Below are 15074 nucleotides of genomic sequence, written 5' to 3' on the forward strand. Positions count from 1 at the left end.
TGATGTTCATCATACTCTCAGATTGCATTCTGGGTCTAAAATGGCACACTTTTCCCGATATAGTGCACTACTTTTGACCAGGGCCTATAGGATGCCATTTGGAATGCACAGCATGTGTGGAGCTGAGCAGAGCCGAGCGGATTCCTATCCCCATCTGTTTTTTCCAAGGCGGAGGAGGGTAAATAGGCAGTTTAAGGAAATTATAACGCAACGCAGCCGCTTCAAGTGTAAACACCGGGCTGCGTTTTATCAGCCAATGAAGGCTTYTATTACTCAGAGCGCTCCAACAGGCGCTGGGCTATGCCCGTTACGTACGTGGAGCAGGAATGAGACACAATTGGAGGTTTTACAGTTTGAAGTTTGTTTTAACAAGGGAGGACATGTTAGGAAAATTAAGTAAATGGCACTGGACCTTCACTTTCCATTTGCATCAAGTAACCGCAATAAAGTCTTCATGGGCCGTTTTTAACTACGGAACTTCTTTAATAGTGAGGAAGCAGAAGACGGTGTTCAGCTAAATCTACCAATTCATTTTATATTTTACAATGAAAAAAATTATATGATCAGAAGAGATCAGCAATGTGGACAACTGATACAGAAGGGTGATCGTGTGTGCGTAGGCTAGTAGGCTGTGTCGCTTTGGAGTTGAGACTAGGTCCTACAAGGTCCTCTTTGAATAGTCAGAACTTGTTCAAGGCACTCTTATCTAAAGGAAGTGAAAAAAAGTTTGAGTTTATAAAGCCTGTATTTTCTTGGTATTGATCGGAGTGCCTGTGGGGGGGACCCATTGAACTATTTCTGAAGAAATCCCAAATGATTTTCAATACACAAAAACAAGAGTGCCTTGAATCCCACAGGTTTCCTGTGTTTCAACGTGGTAGCCGTTTTTCTCTCTATGGTCTCCTAAACTGTTTTTGTTACCCAAAAGATCGGTCCAACAGCTTTGAATGAAACACATCCCCCAGTGTGAACCAGAATTCTTATGCACAGCACTTCACCAAAACGTGTAACTCCAGACTTTCCACTGTTTCTTGCACAGTTTATTTTACATGTGTTCTCCATCGTGTGTGCTCCATTCTGCTGTTTCTATCTCCCGTCTCTCCTAATTTCACACCCTTCCATCCTCCCTCCCACTCCTCCTCATCCCTTTCTTCTCCTCCTCCTCATCCTTCTCTCCTCAAAGATGAAAGCTGTCTAACAGGCCCCATATGAAGTGCCTGAGGAGGAGATCTAGGTAACACACTTGTACTCACATGCACTTCTGAAAAGTTCATTTCTATCCTCACTAAAGATAAGCTATTGGGCTCACTCACAACTAATATTCCCCCTACAGACAGAACTGTCAGGAGGGATTTAGCTCTGTGTGTAGCAGATACTGAAGCTAAAACAAATTAACAGAAGATACACAGACCCGAACAAGACTTGTCATGCATTACAATAGCTCAAGGCATGCTGTTCTTTTCAATCATCACTTTATTGATGTTTTCAACATGGCTTCCTGACAACAGACTCAATTATTAATATGCATCTGATGTCCAAAAAGACTGATTTGATTGAGGATGAAATAAACTGACCGACATGGAGTTGACTGAGGCTTTAAAGATCAGGTAAAGACATAATAGGATTTCAACTCTGCCAACTCACTGGCACGGATTACAAGGCATACTGGTCCTGTGTGCCGGCCTTCTGATACCCAACCCAACAGATAACAGTCCCTAGGGCTATATCTTTCATACATCCTTCCTTCGCCAGCACTGAAAAAAACAGCACAGGTGAAAGCAATATGGCGATGCCTTATTGTGAATTAGTGTGTACAAAGGAGAAGAGACGAGGAGAAGAAGCCACTTGTGACTATTGTGATGCAACCCCTGCTCCGATATGTAATGTGGTTCCCTCCCACAACCACAGAATCTAACCAACTCAATTGTTATTCTGTGACAAAAGTCAGTTGATAATCAATGCATTGGCAATTGAAATATACACTGAGTGTACAAAACATTATGAACACCTCTTTCCATGACAGACTGACCAGGTGAAAGCTATGATCCCTTCTTGATTTCACCTGTTAAATCCACCATCAATGTAGATGAAGGGAAGGAGACAGGTTAAAGAAGGATTCTAAAGCCTTGAGACAATTGAGACATTGATGGTGTATGTGTGACATTCAGAGGGTGAATGGGCAAGCCAAAATATTGCAGTGCCTTTGAACAGGATGTGGTAGTAGGTGACAGGTGCACCGGTTTGTGTCAAGATCTGCAACGCTGCTGGGTTTTCCACGCTCAACAGTTTCCTGTGTGTCAAGTTGGCTGGATGTCCTTTGGGTGGTGGACCATTCTTGATACACATTGGGAAACTGTTGAACGTGAAAAACCCAGCAGCGCTACAGTTCTTTACACACTCAAACCGGTGAGCCTGGCTCATACTACCATACCCCGTTCAAAGGCACTTACTGTAAATATTTTGTCTTGCCCCTTCACCCTCTAAATGGCACACATACACGTCTCAATTGTCTTGAGGTTTAAAAATCCTTCTTTAACCCATCTCCTCCCCTTCATCTACACTTTTGTCTTGCCCATTCACCCTTTAAATGTGGGAAGCATTGGAGTCAACATGGGCCAGCATCCCTGTGAAACGCTTTCAACACCTTGTAGAGTCCATGCCCCGACAAATTGAGGCTGCTCCGAGGGCAAGAGAGTGCAACTCAATATTAGGAAGGTGTTCTTAATGTTTTGGACAAAATAAACACCATACATGCTACATGGGGGAACACTCTCATTCATTTTCTACCAATAATATTTAATTTCTAATTGTTTGGGAGTAAGTGGATAGAGAGGTTAAGAATAAAAATGCATTTGTCACGGTATGGATGCCATGAGCATCCTCCCGGTTCATTTAGGGAAGCAGGCTTCATAAGCGGATGCATGGACCATGTCCTTAGCTAGAAATTGGAAACACCGTGCCTTATCCTGAGTATCAGGGCGTAAAATGGCTAAAGGCTCGTACAATGACTTCCTAACGGGCTTAGTGTGTTTCAGACAGCCAGGGGTGGTGAGGTGATGCCACGACTTTCTAAGTCATACTGTCACGTTCTGACCTTAGTTCCTTTTTTATGTCTTTATTTTAGTTTGGTCAGGGCGTGAGTTGGGGTGGGCATTCTGTTGTTTTTCTATGTTTTGTTCTGTATTTATATTTCTATGCGTTTGGCCTAGTATGGTTCTCAATCAGAGGCAGGTGTCAGTCGTTGTCTCTGATTGGGAGCCATATTTAGGTAGCCTGTTTTCTATTGTGTTTTGTGGGTGATTGTTTCCTGTTTAGTGTTTGCACCATACGGGACTGTTTCGGTTTTCATTTATTCTCTTGTTCTTTTGTATTCATTCTCGATTAAATGATATTATGGATATGTACCACGCTGCATTTTGGTCCTCCTCTCCTTCCACCAACGAAAGCCGTTACACATAAGCCCAATTCTGCACTCGTTCACTCCCCTTCAATGATTTTGTTGTCCCAAACTAGGTTACTTCGGGTTCTTTTATTTCTTCCAAATCCCACAGACAATCTTCAAATAATATCCCATTTGATCAAATGATAAAGCTTGACACATAAAAATACGAATTACTTTTCAACTGTGGGGTTTCTTCTCAGAAGAAAACACATTGTCACATTCCCTATGTAAGTGAGAGTGAATGGCATGGAAGTGCCCTTTGGTGCTTCAACAGGTTGATACTTTCACATGAGGGAATAGGAAAGTTGTCAAGAGGTGTCCAAATACCACCACTCCACCTCTTCAAAACCAATTTCTCTGAGACCTGTTTGTGCTTTGAGCCATTCAGTTTCTAGTGGGAGCAGAAACCATTGGTGCACAAATATTGAAAGAGAAACAAACAGAGGAATAAACAAGGCAAAGTTGAAATTAGATAGAAATAGAGGGCACAGGCATTTGACCTAGCCTAAGTACCGGTCTCTTTAGCTAACATTCCACACCTTGAAACTCTTTGTCATTTCCAAGGAGGAGTGGCGAGGAGTGGAATGGTAGCTGAAGAGACTGGTACCCGGACTACATTTGACCCATTCTGCAACACAATCAGTATAGAGATAACCATGGAATGGAAATGTGACAAAGAAAAGAAAAAAGGCAAAACATTGTATCAAAACAATTTACTTTTAAATCACTCAATTTAGATTGTGAAGAACATACTGTGTAGTAAGTGGAATCTTATTGTCAGAAAGCAGTACACCCTGTTTACTTTGGCACTGATAAAACTGATCTTAGACCAGTGTGTATTATCCTTTGTCCTTCTCCTTGCCTCTACCATCAGTGATGTGATCAGCACCACATAGAAAAGTAAAAAGCATTCATTTCTGTTTAAGTATAAGATGCTGATATAGAAAATATTATTTCAGGTGTTGCTGAATTATCAGGGAAAATCACATATCTGCCCCCTCTTTTCTCTCCTCACCACGCCTTTTCTCTCCTTCCCTTTCCTCTCCCGTCTCTGTGTTGCAGGAGTCCTCCAGGCAACACTGTCACACAGAGGTAATGGGCATGGCGGGGTCTGAAATGGCGTGGGCGGGGTCACAGGTGAAGGAGACTGTGATGGCGTAGCGCGTTCCCCACGAGACCTGCTCTACGCGGTGAAGGTTTTCCGACCCTGAGGAAAAGAACGATACTCGCCCTGGAAGAGAAGAGAAAGAGGGGTCAGAAGAGAGATGGGTTGACGTCTCTCTGACCCTGGAGAGGAAGAGAGGAAGGGAGGTTAGGAATGAGGGATAAGAGGGGATCGATATGGGGTGGTGATCATCACACCTTGGAGGGAGATAAGAGAAGATTGGGGGTTAAACAGAGGGAGAGCACAGAGAATGTACAAGTGTTCAAATATCGGTGTTGAGGTAAAAAGTGTTGAGTGTTATATCTGAGTGTTGATTCTAGTGGGGTTAACACCAGTGGGATTGAAACTGGCGCTATCTGCAGTGTTATTTGAATCACAGTGGAATCAACACTGTGTTGTTGTTACTCAACTGTGTGGAGTTAGTTTCCGTTAACTCTGAGTGCTTTGTTTGTTGCTGGTGGATTTTCAGAATACATTGTTTTAACATCTATGTTTCTGCATGAACGTTGATTGATTAATTGATCTTATGCTATACAAAGATAAATAACTGAAATTGTTCTAAACTTATCCAATGTGTAAGTGGTTGGACTTATTGCACCTATTACTGAGATGGTTGTTCCAGTTTACATGGTTTAGGTAGTCTTATTTATCAAGTTCTTTACCATAGCAGTTTTGAATGCAGGTTGTAGGTGATAAAATTGTTGAATATCCTCCCTTTGGCTGGATTCCAATAGGAATTACACATCACTTTGGGGCGGCAGGTAGCCTAGTGGTTGGCGCCTTGGGCCAGTAACCGAAAGGTTGCTAGATCGAATCCCCGAGCCGACAAGGTTAAAAATCGGTCGTTCTGCCCCTGAACAAGGCAGTTAAAACTTTGAAAGCCAGCATATTGTGACTTGCAGGTCTGATGTGGCCCATGAGCCTGGACTTTAAAACATATTGTTAAGGAAAATTAGGCCATAACTATTCATTCAAACACATTCACTTAGGCAGTCACTTGGTGAAGGTGTCAGCACTGGAAGTTAATTAATGCAACAACCATGTCTCTGTCACTAAAAAACACAGTCATGGGTGGATAACTAACATCCAGTCAAAAGGCACTCTGGGAAATATGCTAATATGGCTTTACACCCTATAGTGTTAAAAACACCCAAACAAATTACTGTGACACTACATGGTTATTCACTGAGAAAGTGTAACAGCATCAAGTCTAATAAAGTGTTACTTTAAGTCAGAATTTGAAACAACCACGGTTTTAGGGACCCAACACTCTGGGGGTGTTAGTTTAACACTTTTTTTCAGTGGGTCACATATACACACTAAGAAAGTGTTACATTTAACACTGTGGTTGTTAAAAATCTGATTTCAAAATTGCTGTGAGGAAAGAGGGATGGAAGAAATAGTGAGTTATAAGGGAAGGGAGAGAAATCGCTGATAAGGGTTGAGAGGACAAGGAGACATGGGCTAGGTAAAAGATGGTATAGGAAAAGAGTTGGAGAAAGACACAGCGGAGCCAGATATATACAAAAGAACCGACAAGGTGAGAGCAAGTACACAAACCCTGGATTTCTGATGCTACGCATTGGCCAATAAGAGGCTTTGAAGCCACCGGTCAGCCATGTTTGCACTCCCTAGAAGGAGCAGTCCTCCATAGGAATGAATGGAGTGCAGTGGGGACAGTAACAATAGAACTTTAAATTATACTTAAAGGAAAATCTTTGTGTTTATATATATATTATGTTTAGCGCACATAATATAATTAGAAAATATTATGGTGTCTGTAATCAAATAAATATGGCAAAAACAAAATGTTGACAGTAATAAATGCATTTCTATATCTACCAAAATATTTGTTACAACAGTGGGGGTGCCAATATGGAGGTGCGGTGGCTTCAAAGCACCGCCAGCTGTCAGACATATAGTGTATATATGAATCATTGGTTGTATCCCCAAGTTCTTTGCCTGACGACTTACCCTGAATTAAATTCCGTTGCTGCTATCGATTGCTACATCCATTCGGTCTGAAACTCGTTTGTGTGACTTCAAAATGAGGGGCGTTGTATAAAACAAACTCATCAGCGATTCGATCGATAAGGATGGGTAGCCAGGCAACCAAGTTCTAGCGTCTAAGGCCAACTTTTTTTACTAGACATGACTGTTGAGATTGGCTAGGTCAGCTAATAAAAAGTAGCTGCAGGACAAAGTAAAAGGATTCAAAAGCTCCTTAAAAAGTATATCCACTTCTACACCATTTTTMCTACACACTGCTGTTCCAATAAGCCTTCAGTATTACGCTCAACTGCAATAGCAAGGTGTCTTTCTAGGGCAGATCCTTATGATTGTTTTTTTATTGTGTGAGTGTTTTTGTCATTACCATTTAAATATAAAGCTGGAATTGTTGTCTGTTTTTTTATAGAGCATTATCTGGGAGGAAAGTTGTGTCTGATTTATATAAGTCCCCCTAGCTGTCTGCTAGCAGAGGATGGCAGGGGAAATCAGCGGGAGGCGTTAATAGAATTTACACTTTGAAAAACTAGACAAAGGGAAAAAGGAGAGAAACGGTAAGGTGACAGCTAAACAAAAGACAGAGAGAGCGCTAGCGGAAATGACAAGAGCTATAATAGACAAACTGCTGCTTTTCCCTTCACTGAAAAGGAGGGTATTTCAGGTATTAATAAATTAATGGTATTAGTCATAGATAAATGGTAAAGAACACTTCATTTGAGAATAATCCTTCTCAAGCCTGGGAAATGTAAAATATTTGAAACGTTTATTATGAAAAGGCACTATTGTTGATAATGTGAATGTCAGCTACTACAGTCAAGTTCAAAATGATTGACACCCTTGATAAAGGTGAGCAAAAAAGACACACAAAAAAAATAATACAAATACTGAGGTATATTGTATGCAACAAAAAAAAGGAAATTATATTATTTTATACTAATACAATTGCCCAGAGAAAGAGATTTCATATTTTCTACTCAAAAAGATGGGGGTCAAAATTATTGCCCGTCTTTTCAATACCTCACCTTGCAAGTATAAAGACACAGCCTTTTTCTGAAATGTTTTATGAGACTGAAGAACACTTTGGGAGGGATCTTAGACCATTCCTCCAAAAATAATATTTCCAGATTCTTGGTTTCCTTTGTCTGAGCTTAAGGACTTCCCTCTTCAATTTAAACCACGTATTCAATGGGGTTRAAGTTCAGAGACAGATGGCCATTGCAAAATAATGATTTTGTGTTTAACTAACKATTTTTTTGTGGATTTTGGGCCTCAGGACCAGCGTGCGCAAAATAACCACATAACATCAAAGATCTACCACCATATTTTACAGTAGATATGGGATTCTTTTCCACCATCTTTCTTTCGACACCAACCCCACCACTGGTGTGCATGGCCAAAGAGCTCTATTTTCATGTCATCTGACCATTGGTTCAAATCCAAGCACCGGTTTGAATCCAAGTGCCAATTAGGGCTGTTATGGTGACCGTATTACTGCCACACCGATGGTCACGAGTCATGACCGCATTCAAATTCTCCGTGACCGTTCAGTCACYGTAACTAGGCTTCTCCAAGCTCTGATGCTGCTGATGGTAATTAGTAGCTTACCAAACTTGCTAACGGCCTGGTACTCCGCTCTCTATTGTCCCTCTAATCACTCAGACATTAATGCAAATATAATCGAAAATCAAATCAAACACTTCATGAGTGCCCATGAGCTCATGTTGCACAACATTTCAATAGGCTATGCAATTGCGTGAGAAAGTTGAGATTGCCTGTATTAAAAAGAGGATCCCATCCACTTTCTATAGGCTAGGCCTACTATATTTATTTCTCACCTTTCCTAATAGACCATTCCTTCGCTTCACACATTGCTTCGCTTTACAACAGGAGTATAGCCTACCTGGCTAGAATGAAAATGAACCTTGGCAAAAGCATCCTCCATTCGCTATTTAACGTGAACTCACCCCATTCCGTACAAAATGTGCGCAACCGCGACATTCAAACGAGGCTACAAAGAAAACTAATGGGACTGTAGCGACTGTGTTGACTTCAAAATCTGGGGTGTGAACTACGTTTCTATTCAAGCGTTGATCGACATGGTAATGGATCTATAGTATTGGAGAAAAGTTGAAAAAACTGACCCTCCGTTACATCATGACGTGTCATGCCGTAACGTACAGCACTCATAAAGCAACTATTTCTGTCTTACAATCTCTCCTCACCAGGTGTAGCACTTCTCTCATCGTTTAAAAACAAGAAATAGACAGTGACGGGGGTAAGGGGGGATACCTAGTCCGTTATTGCGTCATCACTGCAAGCGATCATGATTCTCAAAGCCGCTGTTTACTTCTGAAGWTCACTTTAGCACCGCCCTAAAAACCCGATTCAAATTCGACACAAACCTTCAAATAGGTATGTAATGACACATTATATAAACTCTTTATGGTGTTTTATTTACATTTTAGAGGCGATAAGGTGATAAGTTGGACAGATCGAGTGAAAAAAAACAATTTTCCCACACAACATCTCTCCTTCTCACTATCACGCATTAATTTCGCTTCCCCACCCGCCATTTTTAAAAAMACCCGACGGGMCTCATTGCATTCTTGAATCATGCAGAAACGGGCAGCGTGGAGGTCTCGGCATGGATTTAGGTGGAAAGCGGAGAAAGTGTGCTTTACAATGGTATTGACATTACAGTTGATCTGGAAGTATTACGTTTTTTTGGGCACTAAAATAAGGTCAATTGTACGGACCAAGGCGATGTACAAAAGTGAGTGAGTTTACGTTAAGTAAAGTTAAGTTCTGAGACAGATGCATGATAATGGTCCATTCTAAATCAAAACTAATTTCACACATATAATATTTTGTATATGTAAAGACAACAATAAATTAAGAATAGTCTGATGGGTGGCAATATTAGCCTATCACTTGTGAATGATGCCCAATGTGTGCAGTAAGGCAAGAAACAGCACTTTTTTTRTGCGCCTTTTTTTAATCATAGTCGCACACCTCACGTAGCCTAGCCCATAGGCCTATATATTTGATAAACTTGTATCACAACTAAATTGGCCAAATCTACTCCTGTTGACCAGAAGGGGGGTTTGAGGAGGCCCAAGCGAGCAAGTCCACCATTTTTGAGCACAGTTGCTCCGGCCCGCCATCTCTGACATTCCATGCAGGTGTATTGGTGCTTGCAAAGAACTCCTTGTCCTCCAAGTATCCGATGCTACGAAATCTCTCCCTGACCAAACAACAGCTCTCCCTGACCCAGCACAATCCCAAACACTGCAGGATCTGATCACCACCACCAACCAGACCTCAGARGGGGTGGCTTCCATACCCACCTCCCTCACTGCAGAGACACTCCTCCTGCAGCATGCCCYAGCAGTCAGCTTCCCTGAGGAGCTAAAACCTCTGAATGCCGGTAAGGAAGTGGCTAAGGACAGCCGTCTTCTCTCACTTGCCCCAGAGTACGACCAAATACTCGGAATGATCAGAGTTGGAAGGAGGCTGCGCCAAGCATAAGTCTTGGATCCTGATGCTATCCATCCAATTATCCGAGACTCCAGACACCCTCTCACCAGCCTCCTCATAAAGAGTTATGAGAAGCTTCTCCACCGGGCCAGAGAGAGTATATGGGGAGATGAGGTGGAAGTACTAGATACTTGGAGGATGAGGAGCCCTCGCAAGCACCAATACGCCTGCATGGAATGTCAGAAATGGCGGCCGGAGCAACTGTGCCCAACATTGAGGATTTGCCCCGTGCTCGCTTGGCCTCTTAGCTGACCATTTCTGGGCCCAATTAATTTGGGATTACTTACCAATCCTAGAGCACAGAGGGAAATGGGAGGAGGGAAATGGCCAGCCTGGACAATGGCCAAGTAGTAATGATAATGGACCCTCTACTCCCTTGAGCCTCCTGGGTGGTGGGCCATATCACCAAGACCATGCCTGATACCGATGGTCGTGTTAGATCAAGGGAGATCCAGGTAAAGAACCTGACGTATATCTGGCCATTTGCCCAGATAATTCCTCTCCCTGAGATGACAGAGGACGTGGAGGGATGAGCTTTATGAGGAGTGTGGAATTCAACAAAATCCCAAGGTGGCTGTGGAAAAGGCCAATGGAGTTGGTGGAATCGCCCTTTAATTCATGGCCGCTTGCGCAGCTGGGCAAGAGTTCTTTAATTAGGTCGGGTGGAAATGTCAAACAGATCTCAACTCATTAAGAAGGAGGAAACGGCCACCGCCCCGACCTCGCTGCTTTCTCTCCCCCAACGCCTTCTAATCCAGACATTGTGTGTGTCGACAAATCAACATAACAGATTTGGTGGATTTATCTTTCATCTGAACTATCTGTTGCGCTCGGGAGAGCGGGCCATCAGTTATAGTTTATAGTTATTATCGCGGAGCYCAGATTGCCCGCGCACGCTTCAAACCTATTGTGTTATATCAATGGACAATGATCACGGCCCTACGGATCATCCCGGCCCTACGGATCATCCCGGCCCTACGGATCATCCCGGCCCTACGGATCATCKCGGCCCTACGGATCATCKCGGCCCTACGGATCATCACGGCCCTACYGATCATCACGGGACAATTAAACCATTGATATATGGTCAAATGTAACGAAGTGATATGTACATAAGACAAATCTGGAAGTATGAAATATGAAATGTAATTATTATTTGCAAAATTGATCACCCTGAGATCAAACAGATTGAGATTATAGATTGAGTAATTGATCGATTTATTTGCATTATGATTATGATGAACGGTTACGATCCTAATTGACTCAATCATGCTTCATATTGAATTCATATTGAACTGAATTGCTGAACTAATTCATTATGTTAATAATGAGAATGATTGTTATTATGATTTGACTTTGGGATTATGAATTTGATTTGATACATGTTGTTCTGTTTCCTTTGTTATGCAGCAAACAAAAAACTAACCATTAAATATACCACTTTGTGGTTAAAGTAATTCCTGCTTCAGTCTCCTCAATTCCTCTCAGTCATCTGACCCGTAACCACCTGTTCACCTTCACTATTGTCAGCCATCCTACCTGTCGGCTACACACACAGATTCCAATAATCTTTCAAACTTCTTAAATTGAAACACATTAAACCGCTTTACAACCGGTGTAGAGCCTAACTGGCATACATACAGTGCTGTGAAAAAGTATTTGCCCCCTTCCTGATTTCTTTGCACATTTGTCACACTTAAATGTTTCAGATCAAACAAATTGAAATATTACACAAAGATAACCAAAGTAAACACAAAATGCAGTTTTTAAGTGATGATTTTATTTATTAAGAAAAAAGCTATCCGAACCTTCATGGCCCTATGTGAAAAAGTAATTGCCCCCTAAACCTAATAACTGGTTGTGCCACCCTCAGCAGCAACAACTGCAATCAAGCGTTTGTGATAACTGGCAATTAGTCTTTCACATCGCTGTGGAGGAATTTTGGCCCACTCTGCAGAATTGCTTTAATTCAGCCACATTGGAGGGTTTTCGAGCATGAACCGCCTTTTTAAGGTCACGCCACAGCATCTCAATTGGATTCAAGACCGGACTTTGACTACGCCYTTCAGAGGTGGACTTGCTGGTGTGTATTGGATCATTGTCCTGCTGCAGAACCCAAGTGGGATTCAGCTTGAGGTCACGAACTGATGGCCGGACATTCTCCTTCAGGGTTTTTTGGTAGAGAGCAGAATTCATGGTTCAATCAATCACAGCAAGTCGTCCAGGTCCTGAAGCAGCAAAGTAGCCCCAGACCATCACACTACCACCACCATCACTACCGCCACCATCACCACCATCACTACCACCACCATATTTGACTGTTGGTATGATGTTCTTTTTCTGAAATGCTGTGTTACTTTTACGCCAGATGTAACAGGACGCACACCTTCCAAAAAGTTCTACTTTTGTCTCYTCAGTTCACAGAACATTTTCCCAATAGTCTTGGGGCTCATCAAGATGTTTTTTGCCAAAAGTGAGACGAGCCTTTATGTTCTTTTTGGTCAACAGTGGTTTTCGCCTTGAAACTCTGCCATGGATGCCATTTTTGCGCAGTCTCAATCTTATGGTTGAGTCATGAACACTGACCTTAACTGAGGCAAGAGAGGCCTGCAGTTCTTTAGATGTTGTTGTGGGTTCTTTTGTGACCTCTTGGATGAGTCGTCACTGCGCTCTTGGGGTAATTTTGGTAGGCCGGCCACTCCTGGGAAGGTTCACCACTGTTCCAAATTTTCTCCATTTGTGGATAATGGCTCTCACCGTGGTTCGCTTGAGTCCCAAAGCTTTAGAAATGGCTTTGTAACCCTTTCCAGACTGATAGATGTTAATTACTTTGTTTCTCATCTGTTCCTGAATTTCTTTGGATCGCGGCATGATGTCTTGCTTTTTGAGATCTTTTGGCCTGCTTCACTTTGTCAGACAGGTTCTATTTAAGTGATTTGTCTGGCAGTAATCAGGCCTGGGTATGGCTAGTGAAATTGAACTCAGCTTTCCATAAATTGTGATTAACCACAGTAAATTCATGATTTAAAAAGGGGGGCAATTACTTTGTCATGAAGGTTCGAATAGCTTTTTTCCCTTAATAAATCAAATTATCACTTAAAAACCGCATTTTGTTTTTACTTGGGTTATCTTTGTGTAATATTGTTTGATGATCTGACACATTTAAGTGTGACAAATGTGCAAAAAAATAAGAAATCAGGAAGGGGACAAATACTTTTTCACAGCACTGTACTGCGTGAGGTTCAAGTTTGGGATAGATCATTTGCACCATAAAAAAAGCACCTTTATAATAAAAACATTATATGCATAATCACGTGGTAACTTTWGAGAACAGTGTTTTCCCGCTAATTGATTGCATTTTGGAAGAAATATCCTAATAGTTTATCAACATCTTAAGATAAACATTCTGATCGGTTGCATCAGCCTAATTGCTTTTAAATGTTTTATACGAGTGGCTGTATTAATTTGGGATCTATCGATTCCCACAACTGTCCCAGAGTATGTTTGGAATATTTATTTATTGCACAGAAGGACAAGTTGACCAATAAAATGTATACTTTTGTACTATGGGGGATAGTAGATTGACAGAGGCTAGTGCTTTTGCTGTTCGTTAGTCCTATTCATCTTGTTGGCTGACAAAAAGTAGGCTAAATGTGGAGAGTTCTTCTAACAGCTTCAATATGAAACTCGGAATTCGATGAGGGACGCACGCAGTTGCGTCCCGGATGCATTTGTCTTCACTTGTAGCCTACTTCGGAACTGAGATGCCTGTGAGAAGGACGAGATCACCTGACAGGCATTTGCTAATAACAATTGAGATATCTGAGAGAGCCATGTGAGCGATAGGCGCTTCYGAACACAGCAGCCGGGTAAAGGGAATTCTAATTATTATATTCAGCCCAAGGGCCCAGCGGCCACTTTGGTCGCAAAAGGCTCCGAATTCTAAGCAAATCTTGTCTGCTAAATTAACTAGTGTAGCCCACAGCCATATGGCATAGCCATATCAGGGCCTAACATAAGAGTATGCTATTCTGTTCTTCCGAAAAAGACTACATTTTCTTCATATCATGTTTATTTAGACTGGTCTTAAATAAATAATGGGTTTATTGTGATAGTGAAGGCTATATTAAATGGATTTATTAGACTTTTGAAATTGAATTTCCAAAGGTCTGCATCAATGGCTTGTAGGCTGTGCGTGGAAGCCAGGAGATGCAAAAAGTTGTCTATTAAATAGCAGTTATTTGCTTAACAATCACTGGCTGACAAAAAAAAGACAGTTATTTTCCCACGCACACCAGTGGTGGGTTTGGCTTAGAAATCAAGGATCTGAAAATATTCTGTATGAAGGAATGGTCAAAGATCCTTCCCAATGTGTTCTCCAATCTCCTAAAATATTTTTGAAAAAGGCTCAGTGGTATTGAAAACAGGGGAGTCAATAATTTTGTCCCCCACCTTTTTGAGAGAAAATAATTTTCTAAGTACACATATTTATTAAAATCTTACTCTGAGCAATTGTATTAGTATAAAATACACTTTGCAAAAAATTATGTCAAATACTATATAGCTCAGTATTTGTATTATTGGTTTTATAGTTTTCTTTGCTCATCTTTATCAACGGTGGCAATCATTTTGGACCTGACTATATATCAAGCCAATGGATTAGTGATACAATAAGAGACGGTAGAAAAATGATCTAATCTGAGAAAGCTTCAATCAAATCAATTATAATATGGATAGTTCCAGTCTTGCCTCACAATTGGTCAATGAGTATTCCAACCATTCATGTTCTTCATGACACAGTCACAGTTGAATGAATAGAATTCACATGCCTCTGCTCCTCCTCTAGCTTAGCGGCTTACAGATTTATGGAGCAGTGCCAATATTCAGGAGGATATACAGTAAGTTATCTTTGCATGCATAATC

At 41.5% G+C, this 15074-nt stretch overlaps 1 protein-coding gene across 1 annotated transcript in view; it reads right to left on the minus strand.

The window, feature by feature from the left end:
- Nucleotides 1-4140: 4140 nt before the first annotated feature.
- ogfod3 (2-oxoglutarate and iron dependent oxygenase domain containing 3) overlaps nucleotides 4141-15074 on the minus strand; it is a 34141-nt gene continuing 23207 nt past the window's right edge. The window contains exon 9 of the mRNA XM_023993242.2: nucleotides 4141-4673. Within this exon, the coding sequence (XP_023849010.1) occupies nucleotides 4525-4673 (149 nt within the window). The 3' untranslated portion in view covers nucleotides 4141-4524. The remainder of the gene's footprint in view (nucleotides 4674-15074) is intronic.

Source organism: Salvelinus sp. IW2-2015, linkage group LG8, assembly GCF_002910315.2.
Source record: "Salvelinus sp. IW2-2015 linkage group LG8, ASM291031v2, whole genome shotgun sequence".
Lineage (NCBI taxonomy): Eukaryota > Metazoa > Chordata > Actinopteri > Salmoniformes > Salmonidae > Salvelinus > Salvelinus sp. IW2-2015.